The 15128-nt window shown below is 38.5% G+C and overlaps 1 protein-coding gene across 2 annotated transcripts in view; it reads left to right on the forward strand.

Moving 5' to 3' along the window:
• Nucleotides 1-13123, forward strand: part of TMTC2 (transmembrane O-mannosyltransferase targeting cadherins 2) — a 385731-nt gene extending 372608 nt beyond the window's left edge. For both annotated transcript variants that reach the window (XM_043880553.1, XM_043880564.1), the window contains one exon: nucleotides 10466-13123. In XM_043880553.1, coding sequence (XP_043736488.1) covers nucleotides 10466-10645 — 180 coding nt within the window. In that variant the 3' untranslated portion in view covers nucleotides 10646-13123. The remainder of the gene's footprint in view (nucleotides 1-10465) is intronic.
• Nucleotides 13124-15128: the final 2005 nt, after the last annotated feature.

Raw genomic sequence — 15128 nt, forward strand, 5'->3', positions numbered from 1 at the left:
AGCAGCTCTCTACATTAGTAAGAGAAGGCAGCTCTTGGTGTTTGAGATATATGATGTTTGCTTAGTGTGCAGATCTTTTTCTAAACTTCTTTCCTTCGATGTTTCTAACTATCAATGAAGTGAAGTGAAGTCTCTCAGTCGTGTCCGACTCTTTGTGACCCTGTGGACTGTAGCCTACCAGGCTACTCCGTCCATGGGATTTTCCAGACAAGAGTACTGAAGTGGATTGCCATTTCCTTCTCCAGGGGATCTTCCCAACCCAGGGATCGAACCTGGGTCTCCCGCATTGTAGGCCGACACCTTACTGTCTGAGCTACCAGGGAATACGTTCATCTTATTTCCATTGTTCTAATCTACATGCGCTTTAAGCCATCATATATTTTCTCACACAGGTAGGACTTTTATTTGGTAGTTTCTTTGAAGTGATGAGCTATGTGGGGCTTCCCCGGTAGCTCGGTGGTGAAGGTCCTCCTGCAATGCAGGAGCCACAGGAGACGTGGGTTTAATTCTGGGACGCGAAAATCCCCTGGCGAAGGGCTTGGCAACCCACGCCAGGATACTTGCCTGGAGAGTCCCATGGACAAAGAAACCTGGTAGGCTGCAGTCCATAGAGTCACACAGAGTTCAACAGGACTGAAGCAACTCAGCATGTAGGCCCGCATGATGAGCTACATGCTTGCTGCAAATCAAGACAAACAGTGCGCTGATTGCATTTTATAAAAGCTGAGTGAGAGATGGGGGAGAAACGGGTTATTATGGGGTTATATGAAATGTGTGTGAAACTTTTGAAAACTGTAAAGCATTATAGAATTTAAAGAATCATTCAATTTAAAAGGTTTAAAAAAAAAAAAGGTAAAATTAAGGAAAAAAGCTGTGAGGGAGACCTAGGTAGCCTGGGATCAAGATCTTCCTGTGAAATTAAGGGCATCAGGAAAACCTGTCTTTGAAATAGAATCATCCTTGGTGAAGAATAATTTCTGAGGTCTTATCCTTAATTTAGTAGATGCACTTTAAAATCTGTTAGAAATCACCACTACCTTTGAAGTAACTCTGTTACAATCACTGTTTGTTATCCCCCAAACCACAACTGTTGGCATTTTGATTGCCGTAGAAATGAATAGCACCCCACATAGTGGCAATCACACCCATCATAAAAGTTAAATGAACAGTCTTGTAATACCCACTGGGATGGGACAGATGTAAGAGAGAAGGATTGAGCACGCAGGATGAAATATCTCACTGACAAATTGAAACTACTCCCTTAATACAAGTAGTGTCTTGCTTGTCACCTATATCTGTTTTGTTTTATTCAAAGCTGTTTCTAAAACACAAATACTGTATTGAAACTGAGAATCAGAATAAATCATTTCTATTATCTGTCAGAATGTGCCTTGCCATTGCTAGTCTCCCTGTGTTGTTTTCCCTTGCTGGTTGTACACTTTGGTAAATCTTTTTGCAGAGATGCTTTATTCAAAATACAACTGTAGTCAAAATATAACTTGCAAAGAGCTATCATTTCTGAGTTGGGAGCATTGCACCGGTTGTGGGGTTTTTGGTTCCTAAAGTCTTGTGAAAGACGATTTAGTTGTATTAATATTTCATTTTTAATAACAGTTTTCTTTCCACGTTGGTTTACTCTCAGAAGGTTTAAGATGGTGACTGTCTCTACTGACATCTGAATCTCCAGATTAATTGAAATGCATAACCCAGCTCTATTCAGACATCTCTCCATTGCTGTCTCTGCTCACTGCAGTTTGCTTTGAAAAGTAACAAACTGCTTTTGATGTGACGCATTCATTTCAAAGGTTTATATATCATTCTCATTTTGGAAGAATAAAGAACTTGAAGCAGCCTGATCATCTATCTTGTCTAAGAGCCTCACACCCATGAGGAGGGACTCTCCTTTCACCCCATGGCTCTGTCTTCATATCTCTGTTAGAATTGTTTGATTCTCCTTTGGCATAGAAGAATATGTAGTCAGGCCCTGGATTGTAAGTCCTTGAGAGCAGTGGAGCCTTCTTCTGTCCAGTCCCCTATAGTTCTCAAAACGGTGCATGGATATCAGTTTCATCTACCTCATAACATTTCAGGAGCATAAATGATATGTAATAGAATGTACACCTCCTAATAGTTTGCAATAAATGCCAAGTGTGCAATTAAAGTTAGCTCAGGCCACATGCAGACTGAAAATAGGCCACATGCAGACTGAAAATATATATTGTTCTTTTCATCACTTAGAGTATCTGGCAGCAACCTTGACATATAGTAAGTGTTTAATAAATGTTTGCTGAACTATGCTGAGATTAGACTAGAATTTACCTCTCTGAGGTCACCTCTTTTTGCTAAACCATACAGATTTTCTTCTTTCAGAAAGCGTTCATCGAGAGCTTCTTTCACATGCCAGAGTTTGGCAGTAGCACTATAAAAACGATTAAAGTAAATTCACTATCTTACCCTCCAGCATAGAAGATAGACACAATAAATAGATAGTGTTGCAGTTAAGTATGTAGGCAGTACTATGGAGACATAGAGGGGTAACCTATGAATATGGTCATTTTTGAAAGGATCAGAAGTTTGTCAGAGTGGAAGAAGAGCTTTGTCAGAAGAGGAGTTTGATGAGAAATGGATGGTCCAAATAGCACCTGGCAGAAAGAGAAATTTCACGTGGCTCATGCAGAATGTAGATGGAGGGCTTCTGTGGGGCGCCAAGTTATAAAGGGTTTCTTAGCACTGATATGAAGGGTGGATTCTTTTCTGTCAGCACAGGCGGATCCCTAAAGCCCCGTTGTATTTACAAAAGACCAATGGTGTGGTCAAAGGTATTGGAATAAGGAGGAAGCTGAAGGTGGGGAGATGAGGGGGCTGATAACATTTAGGAATGGTATAAGATGTTGACCCAGGTAGGGCCAGTAGAAATGGAGGGTGGTAAGGAGAGGAAGAATGTGAACATGTTCATCTTAAATTCCCTTGTTGGCCCTGAGAAAAGGAACTAAGAAGAAGCCAGAAAGCAAGGAGTCTGAACAGGCAGAGAAGTAGGCCATAAAGAGAAGTCTGCGGTGAGTGCTGGAAGCACCGGCCAGGCCCTGCCGTCCTTCCCCGCACATGGGGGTCCAGGGTCCCCTTGGTCACTGGGGCACACTTTGGTGGCTGCCCCTTGCCACCCAGATTTCCGTCATCATCCTCTCGCCATATTGAAAGTGCACCTATATCAAGGATTTTCTGTTCTGTGTATGACAGATTCTCCAGCTTAGAAACAGTGGTTATCTGATTGTCAGTCTTGAGAAAGGGACTCTGACCAAGAAAACACCAAGCACAATGGTCTTATTTACCAACTGTTTTGAGGTGGTGGGAGCTCTGAGTAATTCCCTTTCAGATATCACCATGTAGTTGACAATCTTTACAGAACTTATTCTGTCCAAATATTAAAGAACAGGTGGATCACTGAAGAGGAAATGTAAAAAGCTAATCAACTTCTGAAAATATTATTAACCTCTCTAGTAATCAGGGAAAAAGTTAAGCACATAATAAGATACTGTTTTACAACTCTAAATTTGCAAAATTTAAAAACTAGATAGTACCAAGTATTATTAAGGATATGAAATAAAGGTCTTAATACTAAAGCATTTTGCTACATCCACACAGAAGAGTAATTTGGTGACATCTGTCAAAGTTGAAGATCCCCCATGTCCAGCAATTCCACTCTTAGAAACTCTCCCATAAGTTCATGTAGAGATATTCACAAGAATATTGATGGCAGCCTCTTTTTTCAAGATGAGAGTTTCTTTAGATTGAAGTATAGCTGATGTACAGTGTTATATAAAGCCCTGCTATACAGCAAAGTGATTCAGTTATTCATATACATACACATTCTTTTTATAATTATGTTTTATTATCAAATATAATTCCCTGTGCTGTGTGGTAGGACCCTGTTGTTTATCCACTCTGTGTAACAGTTTGCATCTGCTAACCCAGATCCCCCAGTCCATGGCTCCCTTACCCCTTGAGCTTCTTGGCAACCACAAGTCTGTATTTTATGTCTGTGGGTCTGTTTCTGTTTCATAGGCAGGTTCATTTGTGTCTTACGTTAAATTCCACATATAAGTGATCATATAACATTTGTCTTTCTCTTTCTTGCTTACTTCACTTAGTATGATCATCTCTAGTTGCAACCATGTTGCTGCAAATGACATTACTTCATTCTTCTTTTATGGCTGAGGAGCATTTCACTGTATGTATGTACCACGTCTTTATTCATTCATCTGTTGGGCATTTAGTTTGTCTCCATGTCTTGAGTATTGTGAATAGTGCTGCTATGAACATAGGGAGGCATGTAGCTTTTTGAATTATAGTGGCAGCATCCTTTAAAAGAGTCTGTATGCCCATCCTTCAGAAAATGGGTAGTCATTCAGCAGAATTTGTGTGAAAGAGCTAAACATCACATATATCAACAAAGATAAACAAAATGAAAAGCAGAAATTTCAAGTTCCAAGTGAGTGCTTGGCAGGTTGGCATCCCATGATGGATAATGACAGATGTATAAAATTAAAACTTACATACAAGGTCATACATTTGCTATGGGCACACAAAAAATAAAATTGTGAAACATACACTGGAACAATAAATACCAACTTCAGGATAGTGGTTTTATTCAGAGGAAGAGGAGAGTTCAGTGAAAGATATTTGGGGGCTTCAATTGTCTTTATAAAGTTTTATTTGTTAAGCAAGTAACACAGTTTTTATAGTATCCTCTGAAATTTTGTATGCCCTGAAATATTCATAATAAAGAAAAAACTCCACATATGGCTTTACCTTTGTGTTCGTTCATTTAATCTTTTACCCATTGGTCTTTTCAACTACCCATTAATTTATTCTTCTTTTCTGTCAAAATAATTGAATTTAAACAATCTGTAAAAATGATTATGGCTTAAATCAAGTTGGGAAAAAGGAAACTAGTATGATTAAAAGAGAGTGTAAGGGAGATTTGAGGATGAAGCTGCCAAAAGACAATTAGATGAATGTATATGTGTGCATGTGGAAGAACGCAGTGAATGAAGGGTATTTAGCCTTCTGGCTTGGCATTAGACCATTAGGCATGCCAATGGGACCAAGAAGGATTGGTGTTGGAACTGAGGAGAATAAGATGTCTACTTGTGTCTCAGTCCATGTTACACTTTTTCTTCCACAAGCCTGATAATCTTAAAAACTTTAATTCCATAATTATTTATTAAATATTTGCCATGTACAAGGCACAATAAATATAAAGAGATCCTTTAATGTATGCAAAAATAATTTTTTCATGAATATGTTTCTTAAAAGTTTATGCCATTAATTTTTAAGCATCGTGGTACAGTTACTGCTCCAGTAAATTAAATTGGGTTAGCAATTTCGGCTGAAGCCAGTTCAACAGCAGTAGGCAACCTTCATTAAGTTATCATGTACAACTACTTGAAAAAAAGTAATAATCCATTAAAAACTTCAGACTGTGCAAACTCATTTAAGTTTGCAAATTCAGAAGGGAAGTTAAAGGTGGTTATCTTGAAAACATTCCCAAAATGTGTAATGTATTAACTGAGTGATACCTAGGTAAGGCTAACTTGAGACAGTCTTTCTTAAAATTTATTTCATTCTTATAACAGTAAACATACAACTATATGGATAATTTCAGCAACACTTGGAGTGAAAACAGATATATAAAACTAGACTGTTACCTCTGGCTTCATCTTTTTCATAGCTTCTCTTGCTTATTGATTTATTTTCATAAAAAGGAAGTGGTCTCAGGGCCTACTGGAGGACAGAGAGGCCAGTTACTGTGTGAGTTTTCAGCTCTAGAACATTTCAACCAAGTTCTTTTCCTTTTTTTCTAGGAAAAGAGTGTCCTCTGTTCAAAATTCTATATTTTAATCCTGTTCCCAGTGGAAAGATGAATTCCCAGTCCTAAATCCCCTTGTGGTCTTACTATGCCTTCTCCGTAGATAACTTTCCAAGAGCATGTAATAGGCAAGGTAAGGGAGATGACTTTGTTTTCCAACCCGGTGTGATCAGGATACCCTGTGAGTACAGCTGGGTTCCTTGGGAGCCTCAAGAGCATTAGATTAGAATCAGACTTTCATAATCTTGCCTTTGCTCTACCCCACCCCAGTATACATCTATTATTTTAATTTTGCTTATTTCCTCCAGTGCTAAAGAAGTAAACCAAAGACCACAGTAAAGTAACAATAAAAGCATAATTCCCTAGAGACTTGGAAAAGACGTGATTTGTTGCCTCAGTATGGCTTCTAGTCAATCCCTTTGATGTAAAGCATCTGTCCTCTTCAAGGAAACAAGAAAGATCTGGTTCTCCTTTCTAGTCTGTGAAGTAGGAGCCGGTGTCATTTGCTGTGAAGAGTACAAGCCCAGTGTTCCTGAGTTGCAAGCTGCCTGACTGCCTTGGTTAACATCCTGAACATTTCATCGGCTGTCTTTAATAAAGGAGGTTGTGTGTGAGGGAAGACATCAGCAGTTGTGGTTGGGTTTCTGTTCCCCAGCCCATGAGTCACGGCTGGTGGAGAGCAGTGACACCACTGTGTAATCAGACAGCCAAGTCACCTGGACTTCTTGCCTTTCAGTTACACAGTGAGGTAGTCTTCAAAGGCATTTAGAAAACTTACATGCTCTTCTTTGGTTATGAAAATTCTTCTCATTCCCTCTCCTTCTGCCTAACAATATTTAGTCATTTATGGCTTCTATTAATAAAGTCTCTTTGGAACATTTAATCCCTAAAATAATGACATGGCCAAGAGAAGACTCCTACTTTATGAAAGGATAGAGATATGATCTGACATGCTTTGTTCTATACGAACTTCATCCTTTTATAGGAAACTTCATCTCAGAAGACCTAAAAGGACATAATCTAGAATCTGGAAATGATCTCTAGAACCGCACTTCTCCAATTTTAATAAGCATACAAAGCATCAGGGAGATCTTGTTGAAATTTAGATTCTGATTCAGTATGTGGCACCTGAAATCCTGAGTTTCTGTCAAGCTCCCAGGTAAGGCCGGTGCTTTTTGTAGCAAGGCTAGAAGACCTGAAAGCATTCAGTCCAGTGGACATCCACTAAGCTACCCTAGTCAGTGCTGTGGAATGGAGATATAACAGGCTTAAAAGGTAAAGCCCTTGTCTTTGAAGAGAGAAAACAACCGTGTAAGAAGAAAGTCATCTGTATGTACTTTTATTCATAACTTTTTAACAAAAACATGAAACTGTTTATCAATATAATGGTTGACTATTAAAGTAGTTACCTAAGGCAGTGATACTCACATCACGTGTGAGCACACCGGTGTGTAAGTTTCATCAGTTTCTGTTTACTCAAGAAGCTGTAGTGATGCTTTAAGCATTATATATGTCTGTAGAATTTTAAATTTTTTTGAAAACTTTTTAAAAAACTCTATTAAAATAGACATATTTAAACCTAAATGTCTCATCTGAACATAGAAATATATAACTGCTTAACAATATTCAATGATATTCTTAAGCATGCACATTTTTAGTTTATTTGGATTTTTATTCTTTAGAGAACACAATGAGTATATGTGAGCTTTCAAGAGATTGATTATCCCACATGAACTTCATAATGTCAATTTTTTATTACTTTTGCTTAATGAGTATTAGCATGGATAATGCAAAATTACAATTATTTCAAAACATCATTATAAATTAACATTCCAAACTTATTTTGGTAACAGATTTAACTTCCTAGTTGTGTTTTCTTAGAAAATATTAACTTTTTTTCACCACTTGATAGCAGAAAGTTTACTTCGAAGTAGTCTAAGAGAAGGACCCCAGGCCACAGTTTAGTAGCAATTATAGGGACTGTTTATGTGACCTAGTATGTGCCTCACCAGCTGTGTTCCCAGCTGGCTTTTCCAGCTTTAACCTAAGAAAGGCTTCAAACCTAGTATAGGCAGAGCCAGTTCACAAATCCTCAGCATTTGGACTCAGTGGTCATTCAGACGCATTGACAGATTCTGCTTTGTGTGTTTGAGATGCTAAGTAGACAGAAAAGAGGAATTGACACTTTTACATGATCATATAATATCAACAAGCCTATGAAGCAGGTTCTGTTATCCCGTTTCCAGAAGAAACTGGTCTCCATGCTCACTCAACTTCAGGGGCAGAATTGGCGTTGGAACCTAGGCAGTGTGACTCTGTAACCTTTGAGTGTTTTTAATAATCCCCTTGAGTTGCAATTATAGTTAGGTACAGACTCTGATAATAAAGTGGTTCAAGAAATAACCACCACCCCACAGAGCCATCTGGTTTCTCTCAGCCCCATCACTGCGCCTTTTCTATTTCTGGTCAGTAAGGAACGACCTCCAACCGTGGTTCTCCCTCCCCATTTCCTTTCTTCCCACTCTGGATAGGAGGGAGTCTGAACATTTTATCTACTTTGCATATCCAGTAAGTCAGCCTGTGAACATGCTTCACCATCAATTTAGTAGCTGTGTATTGACAGTGCTAAGCTGTGGGAATGAACATAATTCAGAAATGTGTTGCAGCATCAAGAAACTCAGTGTAATAATGTGTGGTGTGATAAAAAGTTCTTTTAGAAAGACAGAGTAGGTGGTGTTATTTTAGGTTCCCTATGTGGAGCTCTTCACTGCACATGTAATTTAGAGCTATGTTTATTTGGCTTGGTGTTTAAAATTAGAAGTTGACCATCTGTATTTTTCTTGATAAGTGTGGAGTCATCCTGACCAAAAGGTTTTTGAAGGTCAGGAATAGTTTATTATATTTGCAACATTATTTTTGAAAAGGAAAAAGGATACAGAAAAGTTGGAAAACAGTGCCCAGAAGTTGACTTAAGAGAACTTTGGTGTACATCCAGAGACATGTTAGGCAGCCATTGAATTAAAAATTATAAAGTATGTGTAACAACATAAAAATCATAAACATGCATGTGTTAGACCTCAAGCGAAATGAGACAAGAAAAGGTGAACTTGACATTTGTAGTGTGTTTATTATGTGCATGTACTATGCTACATTTATTTTCTCACTTTATCTTTCTAACAACATGCAAAAAACTGATGTTATTTCAGTATTTCATAAATGGAAGAATTGGGGCACAGATATGACCTCACCAAGGTCACAGCTGGTGGTTAAGCAAGAATTCAAATACAGATCTCTTCAAATCCAAATCTGATCATCTTTTCCCAATTGATTTACTCTGAGCTATTCAACCATACCCCATCCCCCAGCATAGTTTTTGATTTAGAAATAATTGTATTTACAGTAAAGAGTAGAGTCATATGAATTCAGCTGAAAAAAATGCTTGCATTGTGAAAACACTAAATTGTAAAAATAATTGTGATTATTTTAGGCTGCATCATAGAGTTGCCAGGACAATTAATAGTTGACACCAGCTGTAAAATGGAAAGATAATCTTAGCATAAACAATTTTAGTTTTATCTGATGTTTGAAGTATGCATTTGTGTAACTGCCAAGATATTAACCGTACTTTGTTAGCTAGAAAGTTCCAGGGACAAGACAAGAACAGAAGAGCACTTACTCATGGAAGGCGAGCAAAGTGTTTTTTTTTCCCCTTTGGGAGGGCCTTGTTTATTGTTAACTAATGTTTGAGAATTTGGGTATGGGAGCCTTTGTATTAAACAGTACTACTACTGTACATGCTAAGTCACTTCAGCCATATCCAATTCTTTGCGACCCTATGGACTGTAGCCCGCCAGACTCCTCTGTCCATGGGGATTCTCCAGGCAAGAATACTGGAGTGGGCTGCCATGTCCTCCTCCAGGAGATCTTCCCAACCCAGGGATCGAACCCACGTCTCTTAGGTCTCCTGCATTGGCAGGTGAGTTCTTTACCACTAGCACAACCTGGAAAGCCATGCTACATACTATGTTGCTATATTTATTATAAACATTGACCATTGTAAGTTAAAAGGTTAAAACTTTATCTCATTAAACTACTTGAGTTAAATTTAGAAAGGGTTTTAGTGGTTACCTCTGAATTTTTTTGGGGGTTTTCACCCTAAAACATCAGTAAAGACACATATTTGTCACCTTTTCCCACTTAGTTCTTTTTTTTCCTTGGCATTGAGTTGAAAAGAAGTTCAGTTCTTTCCATCTAAAATTGTATCCCTTTTAACTTTTTTTCTCCTGAAAGGACAGTCTGACTAGGTTACTAGGTCTTCATATGTAACCTCTACTTTCTTATTAAAGGAACAACTCTTTCCCTAACTGCCTGCTCTCCTTAAAGCTCAACATGCACAGCAGCTGTTTGAAAGTTTTGTTTTTTTATTTTTCCCCTTTCTGGTATCCTTATCTATTGGTATAAATTGCTAAATTGCTTCCATAAAATGCCTCCAGACATAAGGGAATCATTTGCATAAGTGGATGAAGATTTTTGTCTTCCATGAAGGAAAGCTTACCACGGTCTGTTAATCGTTTTCCTTCCTCTCTCTGCTTCCAGTATCCGGCCGCTCTGATGAACTTGGGAGCCATCCTGCACCTCAACGGCCGGCTTCAGAAGGCTGAGGCCAACTACCTGCGGGCGCTACAGCTCAAGCCGGATGACATCATCACACAGTCCAATCTCCGCAAACTCTGGAACATCATGGAAAAGCAAGGCTTAAAGACTTCCAAGACCTGACACAGGAAGGCTGCCCCGCGCCCTCCTCCCTACGTGAACCCGGACTCACGAAGGAGCAGAGCTTCCCAGCAGTGCCACGACGAGAGCTAGTTCGGACTTGGAGACCCGGGGCAGAGGTCCCTGAGGCCACCGCCACTTCTGGGAGTATCCACTTTGCTATGGACGCAGCCTTCAACACCAAAAATGGGGAATGTTGGAAACTTCCTGAAGGATATAATCGTTACCCATAAAACTGTAAACCCAAGCACTTAACAGGATCTTTTGGCATTCTAAAAGGGGGAAGGGGTGTAAGTTTCAAATGTGGTTCTTTTATGAAAGCTAATTTAGAAATTATACTGTTCCTTAAACACTGTGAGAGAAAGTCAAGAGTGTCTTTTCAACCGTGGTAAACCATTAAGGTCAAGTGTTCATGGGCGGTGATTCAAGTGTGGTGTGAATTCTGGTGAGCTGGCCATTTGTCTTAACGTTGCTGCCTTCCCTCTTTGGGCCAGCCTACTTATCAGTTTCCAGAACTTAGAAGACTTTTCTTTTTCTCATACTGTGTCAGGGTCTGTCAGAGTCTGTATTTGTTTCCTGACTGGTGCACATAACATTTTATGATTTAGATGTCACCATCACGTGGGCATCCTTTGCTTTTCATGTTCTGTAATGGATGTGCAGGAGAAAGAAACCACATTTCTCACTGGTGTCCTCGGAGGGGAGGGGAGAGGCCCATGTGTGCCAGGCAGGCATTTTTACTTTGGCCTCACTAACTTTTCCCAAAACTGCCTAGGAGAATTCATTGTTTTAATTCTTAGGCTTTTGAAATTGCCTTGTAAAATGGCTATTCCTAGTTAATGCCCATGCTTATATAAGGAAGTAAATCAAAAGGAACTTTAAACAGTGTTCTAGTTCCAATACCCAACCAGCAACTAGTCCAAAAGGGAAGATGCTTGTGCCTTCCAGATGTTGCTGGGTTAAAAATCAAGTCTGCGTGACAATGTTACTGACAATTTTATATTTTGGAAAGAATTGGTGTGAAATGTTAATCACTTTCTAATAGGTACCCGAACAGCAGTGCTGATAAGTTTTTGAGAAATTATTTTTAATCATACTTGTTCTTCCCAAAAGACATTAAAAAAAAATGACTTATTTTAAGCTGCAGTAGACTGTAGCATTAGTCCACGTGTTTCTAGGTTTCCTGCCAAGTGCTTTTCGCTGTTGAAAACTATTTTTCACTAGAAAATTTGGCATTTTATTTTATTGCCTATTAGTAACCACTTCAGTGATCATTTCACAAGTAAAAGACTATAAATGAAGTAGAGAGAAACATTTATTGAACATTTTTTGACTTGCAGTCAAACTTTGCTACTAAAAATTAACTTTGTAAAAACAGCAATCCACTTTCCACTTCTTCCTAGAGAAGGTAGCTATACAATACATATTTATTTATTTATTATTCTGCCATAGCAAAATAACAAAACTTGATTCATTAAGTCAGTTCTTTGCAACTTAAAGTTAGCTTTTTTTCTTGTCCTTTCATACTCCACGCATATATGGTCAGCATCCCCATTTAAGGGAAGCTACACGTTCAAATAGATCATGTGTTTCTTCATATTTGGTATGTTTTGCTGTGTGTCTGAATATGGTAGGGTAAAGAATTTAAAGTAGTGCTTCTATGGCATTAGTGTTTTGGTGAGAAAGATAATGTAGTGAGAGAGATTTGTTAATGGCATTAAAAGAAGGCCCTCCAAATATGTAACCTATTATTGGTAAGCGTTTCATTGAAGGGCCAAAAGTTAAATTATAACTAAATCACTGTGTTTTCAGAATGATATTTAATGTTTAACAACAACAAACCCATGGTCAAACCAAAAGCCTGGGTTGAGGTATATTTTTCATCTTTTAGTGCATTGGCAGTTGCAAAAAAAGAAAAGAAAAAAAGGAACTTAATATAAGGATATAGAGGTGAATTCAATGTCTAACATTTTTATTTATTTAAATAGTTATTGACGTATGATGGCTTCCTCGTCTTAACATTTTGTCTTTAAATTGTTATTGTTCTTCCTTTCACACACTTGGTTCTTGATAGTTTCACTGAATGCACAGTAGAGGCACTTCGTGTTGACCCAGTTCCCAAGTAGCATAATAATTGGACCTGTGTCATAAAATGCATGGATAATTAATAACTAAATGTCCCTGACACCTTTCACTACAGGGCTGGACTTAGTAACTGACCAACTTGGGGGGAGGGTTGGGGGAGGGCTACAGAACATGGTCAAAAAAATGTCTCCGCTCAGGGATTTATGGTGGATTATTGCAGACAGTGCTAAAACTATAGAGCACAAGACAAGTTTACTAAATTAAAATTTTATTTTTTTGAGAAACTGTTATTTGTATAAATTATCAAGTTTTGTAGGCTTTCCTTTTGTAGAAATAATTGTTTTATGTGCCAGAGAATTTTGATTTTGTTTTCAACAATAAAGCATTGATAACAAATATGTTTATAAGCCTTTTTTAAAATCTTCTACAGGAGTAACACTTACGTTCTCTTGGATTTTAACATACCTAGGAGAAATTTGGGAATTTCTGGAAACTTTTCGCAAACACCATTTTAGATACTAACTTCGTAGATTCCTTTAGGTTTGTTTGCTTTTTAATAACCTCAAGCAAGTTGTGTCACTAATTTGAAACTTTCTCATTTGATCCAGAATTTTCTTGCTAAACAAAAGCTCTTCTCTGCACTCTTTGGAAGCCAACAATGAACCAACACAATAACATCAGAGAGCAGTTGTAAGAAGTTGGAGGAATGTTTTAGAAAACATGGGAGAAAACTTCACAGAAATTTCAAGTGAATAAGAAACTTCAAATTGCAGCAGTACTCCAAAGAGAAATATATCTCAAATTTCTATGGAATAACGATAACAAAAGGTCAATGTGTGGCAAAGTGTCAGAGAGAATGAAAGCCAATTTAGAGTCCTCTCTGATTGCATCCTGTAGGAAGACCATCCAAAATCACATAACAAGAGGGTTAAAACCCTGGTACGTGCACATCTTTCTCTACTACAAAGCTAAATATAGCAGAGTTAGTCTGATTGCATTGTCATTTCAGCTTGTTCTCCCCTTGCAGCATGTGGCAATTCCAGTGCTGAAGCCAAGTTTTCTAGCAATATCCCTTCATTAAACTAACTTGAGTCTTAAATAGTAGGGAGCAAATTCTATGGTATTGAAAATAATATGTAGATTAAGTGAAAAATACATAGAAATGAAATGATTATAACTCTTTTAAAATATATATCTTTTATTTATTTATTTGGCTGCATTAGGCCTTAATCTTGGTACATAGGATCTTCAGGCTTCATTGCAGCATGTGGGATCCTCAGTCGCAGCATGAGGACTCTAGTTGTGGCATGTGGACTCTAGTTATATGTGAACACTTTAATAGCGGCATGTGGGCTCTAGTTGTATATGTACTCTTTAGTTGTGGCATGTGGACCCTAGTTGTGGCATGCAAACTCTTAGTTGCAGCATGTGGGCTCTAGGTCCAGAGAAGGCAATGGCTCCCCACTCCAGTCCTCTCGCCTGGAAAATCCCATGGATGGAGGAGCCTGGTGGGCTGCAGTCCATGGGGTTGCGAAGAGTCAGACATGACTGAGCAACTTCACTTTCACTTTTCACTTTCATACATTGGAGAAGGAAATGGCAACCCACTCCAGTGTTCTTTCCTGGAGAATCCCAGGGACGGTGGACCCTGGTGGGCTGCCGTCTGTGGGATCACACAGAGTCAGACGTGACTGAAGTGACTTAGCAGCAGTAGCAGCAGCAGGGCTCTAGTTCCCTGACCAAGGATTGAACCCAGGTCCCCTGAATTGGGAGCATGGAGACTTAGCCGCTGGACCACTAAGGAAGTCCTTTACAATTCTTAAATTATCCTTGGAAACCCAGTTTTTCCCATGTAAGAGAATAACCAAGCCTTAGATGCCTTTTCTTTCTTAGTACTGGAAATGTGTACTCTGTGAAAACTGTGATCACTAGGGTGAAGACATCAAATAAAAAGTCGCTTGATCCCCAAATCTCAACTTTTTAGAAAGTGATTTTCAAAAATATCAAGTTGATCATGAGCAAATAGTAAACGTAATTTTCATTTATGGTCTCTTTTATGTTCTTCTCGACACAATGTGCCAGCCTAGAAAAGCAATGTCAGAACAGAAAGACGAGCTTCACTGGTTTCAGAGTGTAGTTACTCAATCCAGGTTAAAACTGCTTTTATTTTAAAATAGAACCAATTGTGCAATGATTTCATATCCTAAGACCTCTTAATATCTGACATTTCTATAGCTGTTGCATAACTGCCACTAGTTTTTGAAACTTGGTTAAATCACTTACCTTGGGGGCCTTACACTCTTGGTGCATGGAAAAATTGTCTTCCATGAAACCGGTCCCCCGTACCAAAGGGGATGGGGACCATTCTTACAAACAATAGAAATCTGTTTCTTACAGTGCT

The sequence above is a fragment of the Cervus elaphus genome, chromosome 3 (assembly GCF_910594005.1).
Source record: "Cervus elaphus chromosome 3, mCerEla1.1, whole genome shotgun sequence".
NCBI classification, from domain to species: Eukaryota; Metazoa; Chordata; class Mammalia; order Artiodactyla; family Cervidae; genus Cervus; species Cervus elaphus.